Genomic DNA, 18,499 nt, shown 5'->3' with positions numbered 1-18,499 from the left:
TTCCAGGCCGGGAAAAAAACATTTTCCATGAGTTCACGTGCCCCCAGATGGGAATTCACCCTCCTATATTTGAGAAGGACTTCCCTAGAGAGGCCACAAGCTCTCCTTATACACTGTCCTCAATGACGTCAGCACTTTTCTGCCCTCTGATTGGTTGGTTGGAGCAAAACTTTGACTGGCAAATTAGAAGCTATCTGTATATATTAACAGTAATAGGTTTGATAATCAGCATCTTTGGTGGCTATGACGATTTTTTTTTTCACGTTTAAAACAATATTTTCGTTCCAACTGAAGGCCCAGGTACCGATGTTTTGAATGCCACTGGGTAGGAAACAAATATGTTAAAATCAAAATGGAAAAAAAATCGATCACTATTCATCTTTGCAAGCGAAATAAACAACATTTCTTTTATGTGTCTGAACGTTACCTGTCGTTTTGTTTTCCCGGCTGTTTAACCCGTGGTGCGTTCAGGTGTGAAGACTCGGCTCGGAAAGAGTTAACTCCGATGTGCTGTGGATAGAGACCGGTGCGCCGCCTGGCTGGTGAAGACCTCCTTCATCTCCTCCTCCTCCTCCCCTTCCCCTTCCTCTTCCTCCTGCTGCTGCTGCTGCTGCGGCGGACTGGGAGCACTGGTCCGATTCCGAATGACCACCACGTCGCTACTTGTTGATCTCGGGGAACGGCTTGCACGCTGCGGACGAAGAATGCGGCGCGGTGACGCGTGTGGAGCTCGCCAGACGCGTGTGACATGTCGGAGGCTGAGGAGGGCGGGAATGGACGGCAGCACAGCCCGGATCGAGTAGACCAGTGACGGCGGCTTCTTTTATTTTTGTGCTACATCTCCATCTCTGCTGGAGTCCAACAACAACAACAACAACAACAACAACAACAACAACTCAGCACGGTACTGACACAATGATTGTATTCTTTTCAAAGCGTATGTCATCATTTCATCACGTTGCAGGAAACGTATAGCCGGGCTCGGCTATGCGCCAAATGGAGCACAAACGCACATCGTGAAACATCACCATGGGTGGGTGTTCTAAATTGTAAGATGTTTTTGGCTTGTATCGAAGCCAACAAGCGGGAGGGGTTTGGCGGAGGGGGGTTTGGGTGGGTGGGCGTCTCCTTTGTCGTCCTCCTCGTGTGTGCGCAATTTGATGGAGCCTCACATTGTAATGCGCGTGAGATTTGAGGCTCAAGTGTTTGAAAGTTTGTGTGACAGTCACGGACGATCGCATTTGCAGGCCGGAAGCACTTTTACGCGATTTGAAGCAAATCAATAACATTAAAATGCAAAGCACGCCCGCGCTCCGAAGCATCATCTCCTCTCGAGGAAAACAAAATAAAAAAAAACAACAACAACGTAAAAGATATGCAATTGGAATAATGGCAACAAACGGGGGGAGGGGGGCGGGGAGGGGTAGTTTGAGTTTCAGCACTGGACAGCTCCGCTGCGCGTTCCCACCCACGCCGCGTGACAAACATCCACTGGCTCGCAAACAATTAAAGAGGAAACATCAAGAAAGATGAAGCTGTTTTCCCTCCAGGGCGTCCATGCATGCAGCACATTTTGCAGATTTATTGCCGCAGATTCTATTATTTCTCCCCCGGCTACTGTTTTGATGGGGCGTCAAATTGATGTATGATTGGCCGAGAAGTTTTATTTAACCAAGGTGACATTCTGTGTGTGCACCTGCGCAATATAATGACATCCATTATAAGAGATGCAGTAGTAATTCTGCCCTCGCAAAGATAATAGCACTCGGAATGACGCTAATTTAACAATGTGTTTATTCTGGTTATGATTTGCTGTGACATTGAATCATAATGAGATTATGTTTCAATTTTTTTGTTGTTGTTGTTGTATTTTTCAAAAACGTGCTTGAGCTTTCACAAAATAAATGACATCTTCTGCTACTAAACAAAAGCGAGACCCAGCTGTCAAGCCATACTAATTCAGCATAAACAATGTTTATAATATGTGGCTATACGAAGCGAAGCATGGAGAGACTCTGTCGCCGAACGACACAGTAAATGGGGGTGATCGATCATTTGCAGACAGCCTCTCAAAATACCCCCCCCCCCTATTCTGTTTCTCCCCTGATAATCTCACCATGTTTTTATGGTTCAATTACAGCTAATGCATACAGTACAGCAGATCCTCACAACCTGATAGAGGGTAGAAGTTTTCCTGCTGGTAGATGTGTGGTGGTCACGGCACTCTGTGTGCAGCGGGCCGGATAAAACTATGCAGCTCTGCTTACCTTTTAAGTTTTGATGAAAAGTTGTAAGACAGTTGTATACCATCTAAAAAATGTATTGTGGATATTAAAACTCATTCAAACCCAAACACGTATAAATACGTTTTTAATATTTTGTCCTTCACTCCCAAACACGTATTTATACGTTTTTATAAGTGTGTTTTTGTTCCTGCTAGAGCATGAAGACTTTGATACAGCTTCTGACATGAAGAGGTTGCGTAAAGCAATAGCAGTTATTACAAAAATGGCCAGCAGGTGGCATCAGAGTATAAGATATCAGCCAGGGCCATGTTGCAGCAAGCTCTTTTTGCCAATGTTTTCAACAGGTTTATGAATAATGATCAAACTTAGCTATATTCTAATGCTAATTGCTGCAAAACGGAAACCGATAAAAATATTGTTTTTTTAATGTGGACCTTGCAAAATCAGTTTAAATCCAAAATCTCCGGGAGCGAAGGGGGTTACTTCCGTGAAAATGACTGGGAGTGAATAAGCTAATTATCTTCTTTTTTTCCCCCTTTTTTTTAGAGACAATAATGACAGAAAGCAGGACCAAGTGGACTCCATAGTCGTGGGTGCTCACCCGCTAAGCTTATCATGGAGAAGTCCTTGGCGGAGTTCCACAAGGCCGGCTCGCAGTCGACGTCGTCGCTCCCGCCCGAGCCGGTGGACAGCGTCGGCAACAAGTCATGTTTCCGGAGGGTCCGCCTCAACGTGGGCGGCCTCCCGCACGAGGTCCTGTGGCGAACGCTGGACCGGCTGCCGCGGACGCGTCTGGGCAAGCTGCAGGACTGCAGCAGCCACGAGTCTCTGATGGAGGTGTGCGACGACTACAACGTGGACGAGAACGAGTACTTCTTCGACCGCCACCCGGGCGCCTTCACGTCCATCCTGAACTTCTACCGCACGGGGAAGCTGCACATGATGGAGGAGATGTGCGCACTGTCCTTCAGCCAGGAACTGGACTACTGGGGCATCGACGAGATCTACCTGGAGTCCTGCTGCCAGGCCAGGTACCACCAGAAGAAGGAGCAGATGAATGAGGAGCTCAAAAGGGAGGCAGATAATTTAAAGGACAGGGACGGGGAGGAATTTGACAACACGTGCTGTGCGGAGAAACGCAAGAAATTGTGGGACCTCTTGGAGAAGCCCGGCTCGTCTGTTGCTGCAAAGGTAATCGTCAGGCATAAGTGTGTGTCTTTAACTCTGTATATAAAAAAATATAAAAAAAGAGTAATATTTACTTGAAAAATCCTAGTAACGTATTTTCACTCAGAAATTCTTAGTAAATTTGATAAGGAGCGTTTTGAGTATATTTTACCAATTTATTAAAAAAAAAAAAGCTGCTCAAAGGTTGAGGAACGAAGCCACACTAGCACCTGACCCATGCCGATCCATGTTAGTATATTGAAAGACCCAAAAAAAGACACATTTTTCATCTCATTTTAGACACACCAGCAATGCAGTATAGTGGCAAACGGCAAAAGTGGGTGGCATGGCTCAGGTGATAGAGGTCATGGGTTCGTTCCTCAACACTTGAGTAACTTTTTTTTATTTTTAAAAACTGGTAAAATATACTCAAAACTCTCCATGTAAAAACGACGTAGAATTTCTGAGTGAAAAAAATACTTAGTTTTTTTTCAAGTAAATATTACTTATTTTTTATAGTGTACAAATACTGCAATGTATTTATTGTATGTGATATAGTATTAAGTATAATAGTATAAATACTGATATTATTTATCATAAGTCAATACTTTATGGCTCCTGAAGGTGGCGCTTGTGTAATGACAGACTGTAAAAGTGAAAGACAGAAGAAGAACTTCATGAAAGATAATCAACAGAAAAGACATTTCGCCAACTTTGAGTTGTAGCACCTTCTTGCAATTTTGATGAAAATATGTTTTAGTTTCACGAAATGTTCACCAGCATTTCTACTAAATACATTTCACTCAAATCAAACCCATACATGCAGAATAATCCTACTTACCCAAGAGCAATGTTGTGCGTCCCTTGGCCTCCAAAGGGGGCAGTGTGGTGCATGCGTGCACATTGGATGAAAACAGACAAAGAAGAACTTTATGGACAAAGCTGCAATAATATAACTTGTCTTTTCACATAGTAAAAAAAAATTGTTTGTGAATAATGTTTTCTTGTTTAAGCCCGTCTTTAGCGTGGTGCAATGTTTACAAGAAGAATGCTTTATCATACATTAGTTATCTTTATTTTGCGTTAGTTCTACTGTCGGCTTCAACCGGGAGTGTCAATTAAGAACTTAAAGCAAGCGCACAGTTTCACACTTTTTAAATAAAACGGTTTTCTTTCTGCCAAATTGTTTCGTCTTAATGGCGGATTGTGCACGATGTTATTTCCGACAGCGTCGTGTCAATTAAAGGCGTCGGTGCTGAACGGCACCTTCCTGACACATTTTTCACAAATAGGATTTCACACTTGATAGGTGGTAATGTTTTGCATATATGAGCAATTAAAATGTCTATTTTCCATGACATGGTCTCTTGAAGTACATTTTAGGCTACAAAAATTCAAACAGACTTCTATTTCACGAATATTGGCTATCATCTGTCCCTCTCCATCAAGTTTTTGTGACTAATGAGGGCACAGTGTTCCGAGTTTTCGTGACTATTTGTACGTGACAAGATGTTTGTGTTATCAGCAACGAGCTCGAGATGATATAAACAGACTCGTCGTGTCTCGAAAAGGGCCCGAATTGGTATAAAAAAAAATGCAAACTGATGTATCTTGGTGAGAATATGGATGTGAATTTAAACGAGGAAGTCGGTCCCATGAACCTTTGCAGAAGGTGATCTTGTCAGTTGATGATTGTAGCGTGAGATTGGGGATTTCTCGCCGAACTGAGGTGGTTGCACGTCCACGGCGCAGTTGTTGCATTTGTGTTCAAATGCAAGAGCGTGCCGAACAAGTGGCTGCTGTTTAATTGCAGCTTCATGTTAGGGCCGTTACCGTGGCAACAGACCCTCAGCGAGTGCGCATTGAGCCTTGATGGAACAATGAAGTGAGTTAAATACAGTATACATAAACTTGAATTGGAAACACAGTAGTCATTTTATATTCTAAAACGGGGGTCACCAACCTTGTTGAAACTGTGGGATACTTTTCGGGTACTGATTAATGCAAAGGGTTACCAGTTTGATACGCACTTCTGAAACAAAAAATGTACTCAAATCCCCCTTAACTCATTCACTGCCGTTGACAGCTATAGATGTCAAAAATTAATTTCATTCATTAGTTTTAATATTTTTTTCCAGTTTTGTTAACAAGGGTATGAAAACCTAGGGGGGAAAAATATTGTACATCTAGACCAGATATTAAATTTGTGATTAATCGTGAGTTAACTATTGAAGTCATGCGATTAACTACAATTAAAAAATGTAATTGCCTGACGCCCTCATTTTAAATATTTTTTTGAAAAAAGATTATTTAAAAAAAGAAAAGATTATTAAAAATTAGGTCATCAGGCAATTAAAATTTTTAATCGCCTGACGCCCTCATTTTAAATATTTTTTTGAAAAAAGATTATTTAAAAAAAGAAAAGATTATTAAAAATTAGGTCGTCAGGCAATTAAAAATTTTAATCGCCTGACGCCCTAATTGTGGATTTTTTTTCTTTTTTTGAAAAAAGATTATAAAAAAAAGAAAGAAACGATTATTAAAAATTAGGTCGTCAGTGAATATTTACAATAAAAAATTATAATCGCCTGATGCCCCTAATTAAAGAAAAAAAATAAAAATTAGGAGCATCAGGCAATTACATTTTTTAATTGTAATTAATCACATGACTTCAATAGTTAACTGACGATTAATTACAAATTTTATATCTGTTCTAAATGCACAATAAAAACCTTTTTCTAGGTTTTCATACTCTTGCTAACAAAAGTGGAAAAAACTAATTGAAATAGTTCAAATGAATTTTTGACGTCTAAAGCCGTCAATGGCAGTGAATGAGTTAATTATAAATTACCATTCATCTTTGTGAAGCCACTGACCATGTTAATGATGTTTTTTTCACAACAACGTAGGAAACAAATAAATATCAATATGCAACATTCGTTCTGTAAATCCCAGAAATCAAATCCTCACTTCTACAACATTGCCAGCAAATCACAATGTCCCATCACAAGTGAGCTATTTTTAGACCAAACCTGCAGGCTACTCATGCGAACCCTTGGGGGCACCATGTTGGTGACCTCTATTCTAGAAAGAGAAGAAATATATTATACCATCACGTCCAAATGAGTTTGGTGAATAAATTGGTGAATATTATGACTATTTGCCACCATGCAACCGCGATAATAAACATATCGTTGACTTCATTGTTTTCTAATGGCGTCAATCAAATCAGAGTATTTTTATCCTGTGAGTCAAAATAGACCGTGTCGGTGTACACAAGTCAGAAATAGTCGACTTTTGTTGTATGCTTTAGAAGAACGCCGTTTGATCCGTTGTTTTGCCTTCAGACTGCATTCACGAAGAAGCCAGGTAATGACTTTGCTGTAATTGCCAAAAATCGCTTTCGCTGCTTGAGTACGCTTACATTTTGGTCAATGTCTCCAAGCATTAGTAGACGTCAAGAGTCTCACTTGACTGCGCGTAATGACCTTATTAGCGGCATGCGCTAAATGACGTGAGGCCTTTCTGAAGGCTCAGTTGTAACTAAACATATGAGTCATTACCGTGAACATCACAAGATGCGTTTGAGACTTTTTAATATCACCTAAAAAAAAAGTCAGATTTTCCATCTTTGTATTTTCAAATCAGTCAATATGTAACATGCAAAGAGCAAAATATGAGATATATTCTTCTTCTTTTTTTAATTTTTTATATATATTTAAAATTTCTGTAATGTTTGACTTTACCAGTATGACAACATCCAACGACTAACCGACCTTGCCGTTGTCTTCTACACTCTAAAAAGAGAATTGTTGAATCAATTTAAGATTCCAAATTGAATTGCTGACTAACTTTAAAAAATTGCTTCAAGTGGTAACACGCGATTTAATTGAGTTAGTCAAAAGTGAACTAATTAAGTTTAAGTATGTGTTCATTCAACTTAACTCATTCACTGCCATTGACGGCTATAGACGTCAAAAAGTCATTTTTACTATTTCTATTAGTTGAACACTTTTTTCCTGCTTTTGCTAACAAGAGTATGAAAACCTAGATTTTTTTAATTGTAAATTTAGAACAGATATAAAATGTTTGATTAATCGTTAGTTAACTAGTGAAGTCATGTGATTCATTACAATTTAAACATTTTTATCGCCCCTAAAAAAAATAAAAAAATAAAAATAAGGGGCGTCAGACGATTAAAATTTTTATTTGTAATTAATCGCATGACTTCAATAGTTGACTCACGATTAATTACTCATTTTATATCTGATATAAATGTACAATAAAAAAAAAAATCTAGGTTTTCATAAAAATGTAAATGAAATGAAAAAATGTGAAACTAATAGAAATAGTTCACATGAATTTTTTACGTTTATAGTCGTCAATGGCAGTGAATGAGTTAATATATTCACCTATTAAATGAATCCAAAGTGACTCCAATCCAAAGTATTACGTTTAATGAACTCATAAGTACTTAAACTTAATATACTAATTTAATTCAATCGTGTGTTACCATTTAAGGCATTTTTTTTTTCAAGTTGGAGGACCCACTGCACATGCCAAACATTTACCGAGAGTTTAAATCCCAAAGTATTTTTGACTTTTGAATAAAATTGACATCCACATTTTTGTCCATATCAGAACAACCGAGTGGCCTTGGATAGCACTCCTGAATTGGACATAGCAAACCTAAAAAATGCTGACCTGCTTTGCTTTCAGCGGCTATCTAATTGGAGAACGACAGGCTCCAGGAATCGTCAGCACTTTTGAGAAAAATGCGTCAAAATAAATTCTTTGAATCCATCAGCAAACAACCTTCTTCTTCTTCTTCTTCTTTTTCTTCTTCTTCTTCATGTGAATGAAAGCGATTTAAAAATCAATGTTTATTATGTTACAGCCAAGAAAGCACCGTCGTCTACAAAAAGGAGACGAGCGCCCGGGAGTGGAAACTCGCCGATGGCTCGCTCCATTACGGCCTCCCGATTGCGGCGGAGGACAATGTCCCGATGCGCGCGCGTGCATATTGTTCTCGTTGAATCCGCTGCTCCGATCAATAAGCCACCCGGTGATAAGTAGACGCATTAAGACGAGCATGGATTGAGCTGAAGAAGAACGATGCCGAATCAATTTCTAATTCGCTAACACTCCATCGACGACAACATCGGGAACACTCGCGCAGTTGAACAAGGAGAATTTGGCCCTTTCAAAAGATAATAACGCTCGGATTTGATTGACTTGTTTGTTTTTGTGGTGTAGAAATGAGCTGCAATCGTACTGACGCTCGGCAGACTTTTGCGTTCTTCATTTGAAATGCTTTTCCAGGCCTTTCCTGCAGCCTCTTTCAGTTCATTTGCTTTTGGAAGTCTTTTTTTCTTTTCTTATTTCTATCTGTATGGTCCGGTCTTAAATGACTCGCAGGCCGGTACCACTCTAAAAACAGTTGGGTTAAAAGTAACCCAATTATGGATACAAAATTTTGAGCCAACTTTCTGGGTTGTTTTATTCAAAATGAGCCAATTTTTGGACCCAAGTAAAGGATCTGACTAATATTTATGAGTTGTTTTACTGTGAAAGACACATTTTTTGACTCAACGGATCAAATCAACCCATAGTTGGGTTATTTTTGACCCAGCTGTTTTTAGAGTGTACCGTCTTCCGATTAAGGTTTATTCAAATTCCTCCCCAAAATGGCTGTTTTTAAACCAAAAATGGCTAACTTCCCGTTCAGTTTCAGCCATGAGTCCTTGAGACTTTTTCATGCGGCCTGTTATGATCGATGCGTTGATCAAATTTCATGTTGATTGGTTACATCTCCTGTTGTGTTTGTTTCTTAACAATTGTTTATGGGACCTGTTCTAATGTTTAATCATAAATAAATTAAAAAAATCACATAACTCAATGCAATGTTTTTAATATTTAAAAAATAAAAACGTTTTTTTTTTCCATCTACATTTTCCAAAAGGGTCAATTTGACCCAAAACATAAAAGGAGATTTAAACTGGAATTGGTGGCTAATTATTTCGAGCACAGTTTTTTTATGCTAAATCCTGATCATCAAACTTTGACGCAATGCTTCACATTAAATGGGTCAAATATTTTTCTTTCCATCTTACCTTTTGCCTTGACTTTCCACAGATAAAAAAATAAAAAAATTTTTTAATCCAATTCTTCCTTAGTCTTAAAAAAAAAGACAGAATTGTATTTTTTGCACTTAAGTTGAAGCATAAAGACTTCTGTGCTATTTTGCAGCATTTTGTTGCCAATAAATTGTTGAAGTGATTTGAAGAATTTCATATATACAAAAGTAGTGCTTTGCCATGATCTTGGGAGCATTTATAGGCAATTATATACCTTTTTTAGAAATCCTTTACTGATGGATTTTTAATGTTCATGGCATGACTAGATTGCTATGAACGTTTTTTTTTTAATATATCTCTTCTTGGGGATCTTATAAGATTGCGCAAGTTTACCTAATCAAGTGGGTGCCTATGGCAACTCAACTCAACATAAAAGCACTAATTAGGATCTACATATTAAATCCACACACGTGTGGGCTCATCTGGCATCAACCACAACAACTTCCAGCGACGGTTCATCAGCAAGGGTCAGCGACGGTAACAGGCCATAATCGCATGGGGGAATTGGTGACAGATACAAGCTCTAAACAAACGGTTGCCTAGCAACAAACAGGAACACCACTGTCTTAATATCTTGACTAAGAGGAAATCTTTACACAAAGGGGGGTGGGGGGGGAGCAGCTTTGTTCCTTCTTTTTCCTATCTCCGCTTCCTCTTGTATACCTCGGACTAAATGTCAGGGAAATGTCACATTCATTATTCTCCGGGAGGCCCAATCTGAAGCTCTCCTCTCTCTGTTTACATTCTTTGGAAGGCACACTGTCGTCCGCCTCCTGCTCAAATCACATTCGTGCCCCCATCAAATAGCATTTTGTGTCTGAGCATGATGAGAACAGTCACGCTGGCACCAAGAAGAAAAGCTTTTTTTTTTGTTTTCTTCTTCCACCACCTGCTTGTAAGACATCACACGTTTTGGGTGGTTGTCTCTTACTTTAATATAGTGTGTCATCGTCAAACCTAAAGCTGGTTACACGCATAAAGGCTTTTCCAGGCTTTTACTGCACCCCCCTCCCAATTTATAGTCAGGATTTTTTTTTTATTCTTGTTGTATTGTATAATATACAGTGGATATAAAAAGTCTACACACCCCTGGTCAAATGGCAGGTTTTTGCAATATACAATTAATCGTAATTAATTGCATGTCTTCAGCAGTTAACTCACAGTTACTCACAAATTGTATATCTGTTCTAAATGTACATTAAAATTTATTTTTTGTGAGTTTTCATACTCTTGTTAGCATAAAAGTGGGGGGGGATGGTAAACTAAAAGAAATATGGCTGCATCTTTTAGTCATTGATACAGTAATTTCATAATAATTCATAAAATTGAGTTAACATTTAAAAAATGTCATGTACTGTAAAAAAACGAGTGTGATATGGATTTGTGTTGTGTTGAGGTCATTTTCCTGCCGCTAGATGGCATAATTGCATTTAAGACATTGGTGACAGCTCAGTGCATTTTTCTTTTTCTTTTCATATTAAGAGTTATCCAATCTTTAACATGAAGTAACATGTCTGCTGCTTTGCGACTTGAATTCCCCCAGTACAGTCTCATTAACCAATTTTTTTTTTGGTGGCGGTAGAGGAACTTTAAATCAATTCAAAATTCATGCACTCATTTTGACACCTCAAAAAAGAGATCAAAGTAAACAATTTCAAAACACCTGACATTTATTCAGGGATAATCACTTTAAATGGTGGCAGGTGTGAACTGCTTGCCCTTTTAACATGAGTGAGAATGTGATTGGCTAATTCCGAAAACAGCCACATCTCTCTTATAAGAGGGTGTGCACACTTATGCAACCCTATTTATTCTTCATTGAAGTTATACAGATTACAGGTCAAATTTACGATAGATCCCATTTTGATATCATTCATCTCCGTCTCAAAGATAATAGCGCGCAAATGATTCCCTCCGTAGTCAGCGGAGAGGTGCGATGGCCAACGCGGCTGTCAGCTTGCGCTGTGCATCAGATGGGAGGCGACAAATTCCAATTACGCCGCGCTCAAGTCACACTTAAGATGACACGGAAATGTGGCGCGGCTATATTCACGCTCATAAATCAGTCTGCCGCACAAACCGAGACGCGGGGCGAGCCGAGTGGGATCCATCAGGGCGCCTGACAGCTGGGATGGCGCAGCCAGTCGGATGGATGATGATGTATAAGACGCCGTATGAACACAAAGTGATGTCCTGATTCAAGGGCTGGATCATCAATTGGGGAGGTTTTTTCTGGACAGGTGAAAACCGGAGCCAAAAGCGTCCATCAGATAAATGTTTGTGAAACATTTGCTTTCAATTTAGGGGGAATCCTCATATGCATGCTCGTGTGTGAGGGGAGCTAAAGAACCAAAACTTGGTGAGAGTTTTTACAGTAATATGGGAAAGTCTTCAAAAATGGCTATCACCCTCGCTCTGTTTTCAACCTCTAAATTGTATAATGCCACTTCTCCACTGGCAGAACCAAATCTGGAACCGAGCGCAGGCATTCAACTCTCTATTGTTTGGAAAATCTACAAAACACGCCTGTCGGTTACATGTTGACATACTTTTGCTCTCATGAACAAAAAGTTATGAAATTAAAGAAATGGAGCAGTTGCAAAAGTAAATAAACCATGGGTAACATTTACTTACTTGGCATTATGTGCTAGCTAGCTCGCTAGCTAGCTAGCTAGCGAGATAGAATTATTATCACATATTGTTGCTTTAAAATGAACCTTTCTTTACCTTTTCAGGGGCGATTTAAAATTCAGACTCTTTGATTCATAGAACCCATACAGCACCTGCGCCAAATTTGATTTATTTACATGCCGACTATAAAGTGAAGCCTGATACATATTTCATGGAATGAGGATGAGAACATTGTTGATCTCCAAACAACGATGTCGTCCTACATTTCAGGGCACACCTTGTGAATAATTCAAGCATCCTTGCCAAATGATTTCATTGTGACCATCTTAGTTAGAAGTGAGGAAGTGTGTAAAGTACGGCGTAGAGGTAGAAAGTACCGTTTCTTTTCTTTTTTAATACAAACATCTATTCATTTGACTCTTCAAGTAAAAAAAATGCTCAAGAGTAAATTAACAATTTAGCTCAGGTTATAGATTAATGGAAAGGCCCAGTTGCTGAGCCATGGCTTTAACCTTTGACTAAATTAATTGTCCCACCAACACATGCTAACTGTGAGTTAGCATATGCTAACTGTAACTAAAACAAAACAAAACACATGTTCTAAGTAGTTAAACTGTTCTGTATTTTTGGTTCTTTGTGCAATAATTATTATTTTCCAGTGTATCCAATAATGTTGCAAGCAGACTGAGGAGTTGATAAAGTCAGACATTTATGTTGAGGTAATATTCTGCCACTAGATGGAATTTGTGTTTCATGTTGGACGTTGGTAACAGGAACAGTACATTTTCTATTCAAATTCATAACAATTGGTATTTGGAACATGAATCAGTTCGTGAACTCACCAGTCCCCACAAATACCGTATTTTCCGCACTATAAAGCGCACCTAAAAACCTTTAATTTTCTCAAAAACCGACAGAGTGCCTTATAAGCCGATGCGCCTTATATGTGGATCAATATTGGTTAAGTAAGCTCCATCTATTGGATGCTTAACACAAACCCAGCCACTACAGTAGCTTCTATTCTATGCGCCTTATACTGCCTTAAAAATGGAAAACGTTTTTAAATAGGCCATTCATTGAAGGTGCGCCTTATAATGCAAAAAAATACGGTACTTAAAAAAAAAAAATCACTTTTATTATTGCTAAATTGTGTTATAGTGCCTCCTTTGCACAACCATGTATGCAAATTAAAGCATTAACATCAATATTTTTGCAACCATTTTACGGCCTTAATGAGAACAAAATCCATTTAATGACTTTTGATGCTTTTTAACTCATTCACTGCCATCGACGGCTATAGATGTCAAAAATTCATTTGACCCATTTCTATTAGTTTAGCATTTTTTTTCCCACTTTTGTTAAGAGTATGAAAAAAAACTATTGTACATTTAGAACAGATATATAAAATGTGTGATTAATTGTGAGTTAACTAGTGAAATCATGCGATTAATTACGAAAAAAATTACACCCCTAATTTTTAAAATGTTTTCAACATTTTGAAAAATTAGGGGCGTCAGGCGATAACATTTTGTACTCATAATTAATCGCATGACTTCACTAGTTAATTCAAAACAAATTTTATATCTGATCTAAATGTACAAAAAACAATTCTAGGTTTTCATACTCTTGTTAATAAAAGTAGGAAAAAATGTTAAACTAATATAAATAGTTCAAATGAATTTTTGACGTCTATAGCCGTCAATGGCAGTGAATGAGTTAATGACTCACGGAAACCCTGCATTAGGTTGTGCAAATGTGCCTAATGAAGAGACCAATGTGTGTGTGTGTGAGGCGGTATGCACCGAGACTGTCAACAATCCATAACATTATTAGTACTCAGAGCATGCGGAGGTCTCACTGAATGGCCGGTCCACGTAATGTGAGTCATTAAAGGTCCACCGCGCGAGGCGTTTGAGTTCCCCTTTGAAAATTGTTGATGCAGCAGACTTGTCTGCGTTGGACAATTATGAGTAACAGCTGACTGTAAAGCAGGAGTACTTAGAAATTGACACATCAAGACAATGTCATAAATAAGGACAAAAACAGCTGATCTCCTCCAACTAAAAAAAGATAATAAAACATAGCGAACTGTTTTACTTGTCCAGATGTACATTCAATATTTCCGTTTTTTCTTTCTTTCTAAAACTCTGTGGATAAAAGTTAAAGTGCTTGTCTTTGTTTAAGTTACGGGTGAGCGAGAGGCTCGTTTCCTTGATGTGTCATTGTTGTTGTTATCATACTTTTTCTTAAGGTTGCTGATTGCTTAAAATGTCCAAAGGGGCAACTGCTGCTTTAACTTGCATTTCGCATCCAGCAATTATATTATTCATGTGGAGTTTAGAGCAAAAACAGCTTTAAAACTATGGATAACTCATAATCCGTGCCTCACGCTACTCAATGTGTTATCCGTTCGACGTGGAGGCTCGGGGAATGTCTGACATGTTCACATTCTCATGCACTGTTAATGTGCGTCTGCAGCAGCCGGGTGGTGCTTGTGAGTTTTGGCGAGAGTCATGTCATGCATTTTCTAGTGGAAGGCTGAGGCTTTTGTCAGCCCAGCTTGCCAGGCTACGTTTCACGACTGCACAATCACGTCAGAGCACGGCTGGGCAAAAAAAACGTTTGTGCTCTGGGGCCAAATTTGATTTTTAAAACCGACAGACGGGCCAAGTCATTCATAGATGAGATGATAATAATCATAAAAAAAACCAACGATTTTTTATATATAATGTTTAAGTTATAATTAATAAATTGTATACTTTTTTGCATAATGTATTACGTTCTTATTTCTTTTGTAAATTAAAAATACATCATTTTAATAAATAACATAACTAACATTTTTAATGTATGTATAAGTATTCTACCATAAAATCCAATGGATAATACCACCCCCCCAAAACAAACAGATGTGCCATGTCATTCATAGATGAGATGATAATAATCATATTTAAAAAAAGATGTATATATAAAAATAAGTCAATTATAATTACTAAATTGTGTACATATTCATATTTTTACAATGTATTTTTAAAAGTTTAAAATAATTCACATTATTTTATAATAAATAACAATTCAGTGACATTTTTGACTCAATTAATTAACTAAACTAAATGAATGTACCGTAATTATTAATTAACCAATTATTTAATGATTTAATGAACGTTTTTACGAGTTCCGAGCTGTCACTTGGTGGATAGTTTGCTTGGTGTTGTGAGCAAAAATATGATAAAAAAAATAAAAAAAAATTAACTTTAGAAATGCTGCAGCTCAAGTAAAATTAAGAAGATTGTGCTATTAAGACATGGTAATGCCCTCGCAAGTGGGCAAGGAGAGCCACAATTGCCGATACATTTTTTGCCGTTCATTGAAAACGACACTCAAAGACAAAAATAGAAAAATGAGAATGCTCGTGAGGATCTGCTGCAGGCCACAACTCACACAACCTGACTCCACCTCCTGGTGGCTCCCACTAGGCCACACCCCTTAAAGGCACACATTCAACACAGGCATACTAAACATTTTGATATTGGCATTTCATATTGGCATTTTATTTACCACCAATCAATTATCAATTTATTTAATGGGATTTAAAAATATATATTAACATTATTTTAGGGGTGGAAAAAAGGACTAAATTGATTAAACAAATATTATGGAACTCGTAAGAGGGTCGGACGGAAGAACTGAGTCCATAGCTTGCCCACCCCTTCTGCTTTGAAGATACGAATAGTGGTTCTGTGGAGCAGAAGTCTGAACACCTCCAGTGCTTAAAATGGAAATACGTACCGTAGCACCTTCATGCCAAAGAACCGACTGTGGGGTCGCTCAGTCGACTGGAGGTGGCCAAGAATTGTACCTTGTCGCCAGACACCTCGACAGCTCCTCTGCTGATTCAATTTGGAGCGCGGCGGGGAGTCCAAGTCAGGAAGACGTCAGGAAGACGTCAGTCAGTGTGGCCCACGAGGAGGGAAGCCGCAGCACCGACGCACAAAGGATGAAGATGCACAGATGCGTCCAGAAAAAGACAGAAGCGCAGTTGTAGACTGTAAACGTGAGAAAGGAAAAGACAGACGTAGGCTGATTCTCTTTCATAACATCGAGCGGCTTTACAGCTTGGGTCGAACAGCATCCAGTGGTGCCCGGGTACCGGAATGTTCTATCCACTGTGACAATTGTCGTGATTCTAGTGCATCAGTTGATGACTTCAAAACTTGTTATGAATCATTTGTGTCCTTGCTGCTCTTCATAAAAAAAATTAAAAAAATACATTGTGGGATTGCGATTTTGAAGCCTAACACGTCTTGGGCTTTCTCTCACATTGTGCATTAATAATGAAGTTGCTTTTGAGTAGAACAAGGAAGCAACTCAGAATAAGGGTTCTTATAAGGTAAAAGATGACAATGGGACATAAAATGTGTTTTAATGTTGTGGGATTCAAAGTGAAAATAGTATTAGGTAACATAAGAAAACAAACAAAAAATATTTAGACAATTAAGTAAGTAATTAGATTATTACTGGTTAACTCAAATACATTTGACTAAAGTTGAAATATTACCAATTGCAATATTATTATTAAAAAAAATTTAAAGAAAGAAGAAAAACTGTAATTTTTAGATAAAAACATCAGAATTTTACTAAAATAAAATTTCAATAGTGGAAGAAAGAAAAGGCTTTTTTTTTCTCTACAAGAATTTAGTTATTGTAAAACTAAAAGAAAATAGTCAACATTTTATATGAATAAAGTTGGAATATCACCATATATAAACTCATTCACTGCCATAAGTTATTATTTTTGTTTTAAAGATCATTAAAAAATTAGGGGCAAGAGGCAATTAAAATTTGTAATTGTAATTAATCGCAGGACTTCAATAGTTAACCCACAATTAATCACAAATTTTATATCAGTTCTAAATGTACGATAATAAAATTCTAGGATTTCATACTCTTGTTAACAAAAGTGGAAAAAATGTTAAACTAATAGAAATAGTTCAAATGAATTTTTGACGTTTATAGCCGTCGATGGCAGTGAATGAATAAAAAATAAAAAATAAAGATAAAAAATTCAGGGCGTCAGGCGATGAAAGTTTTTAATTGTAATTAATCGCATGACTTCACTAGTTGACTCGCGATTAATCAAAAATTTCATATCTGTTCTAAATAGTTCAAATTAATTTTTTACGTTTATAGCCGTCAATGGCAGTGAATGAGTTCAAACATATTTTTCAAGAAAAACGTCATAGTAATGAGGATACATTAAGATGAGGATTGAGTATATGGTACACACACACACACACATATATATATATACATACACATATACATACATATATATATATATATACATATATACTTACACTTTGTCATTCATTTCACAAACAAGGTGTTACTCAATATTTAACCATGTCATATAATTTTTAAGAAATATATTAAATAAAATAATGTGGCGTAAATTTACTACATCTTTCCTTTCATTGCATCCCAAATAACTTCCTGTCTGAGGAACATAAAGTCCACAAAACATGTGGTCATTTTCTACCCATCATTACTGCTTTTATTTTCAATTTGCAGAATTAGTGGTGAGACACTAATTCTGTTTACGGAACTACATCTTAAAAAGATGATTATGTAAGCTTCAAGGCCCCTTCCAAGCACGTCGTAATCTGTGCCCTACAAAAAAAATCCTATTATCATAATGCAAATAAGTTTAATTTACTAGCCCAGCTGTATGTGCGGCGACAAAAGCAATATTAAATCTCGTGCTGAACACTGCACACTGGTCAGTGAAGTAGCAAATAAGCACTTGAGTCGGTGAACTCATTTGGAAGGGATCCACGGGGACACCGTGTACGGAGAAAACGACATAGCCGCAATATAAACGCACGCGTGCGCACACGCCACAGAGGAGTGACCCCGAAGGCGTCTGCAGGCCGCAGGTCTGCGGAAAGGTCACGCTGCCATCACTTTGATAAACAGGCCCCTACACACAAAGTGCACCTCGCGCCGACGTGGATGTGTGCTGAGAATAAAAGCTTTTATAAATCACAACACCCTCCCGCACCCCGGGGGGCCGCGCCGCTCGGCGACAAGGCCCCATTTCTCTCCACTCGGCAGTTTGGGCTGGAAAAGGTGAATAAATGACTTTGAGGCGCGTCTCAAGGCCAGTGGCGAAAATAGAATCCACGAAGGCAAAGGAGAAACATTCATCAAGCCCAAGCCTGATTGTGAGAGCGGAGAGAGCTCTTGACTGGTGAGCCGGTGAGCCGGTGAGCCTCTCTCACCTTGATGGGCACATGACCCGGACTGTACACGAGCACAAAT

The 18,499-nt window shown here is 38.2% G+C and overlaps 1 protein-coding gene across 2 annotated transcripts in view; it reads left to right on the top strand.

Moving 5' to 3' along the window:
• Positions 1 to 555: 555 nt before the first annotated feature.
• Positions 556 to 18,499, top strand: part of kcnb1 (potassium voltage-gated channel, Shab-related subfamily, member 1) — a 36,719-nt gene continuing 18,775 nt past the window's right edge. Inside the window, exons 1-2 of one of the 2 annotated variants that reach the window (XM_086087222.1) lie at positions 556 to 904; positions 2,793 to 3,437. In XM_086087222.1, the coding sequence (XP_085943348.1) occupies positions 2,862 to 3,437 (576 nt within the window). In that variant the 5' untranslated portion in view covers positions 556 to 904; positions 2,793 to 2,861. Of the gene's footprint in view, positions 905 to 965; positions 1,034 to 2,792; positions 3,438 to 18,499 lie in introns of those variants that run through there. The other variant, XM_086087223.1, reaches the window with a different exon arrangement.

The sequence above is a fragment of the Leptonotus elevatus genome, chromosome 10, assembly GCF_054856555.1.
Source record: "Leptonotus elevatus isolate MCC_2025b chromosome 10, RoL_Lele_1.0, whole genome shotgun sequence".
In the NCBI taxonomy this organism is placed as follows: Eukaryota; Metazoa; Chordata; class Actinopteri; order Syngnathiformes; family Syngnathidae; genus Leptonotus; species Leptonotus elevatus.
Note: the sequence above shows the minus strand (reverse complement) of the source record. Positions and strands in the feature narration are given on the sequence as shown.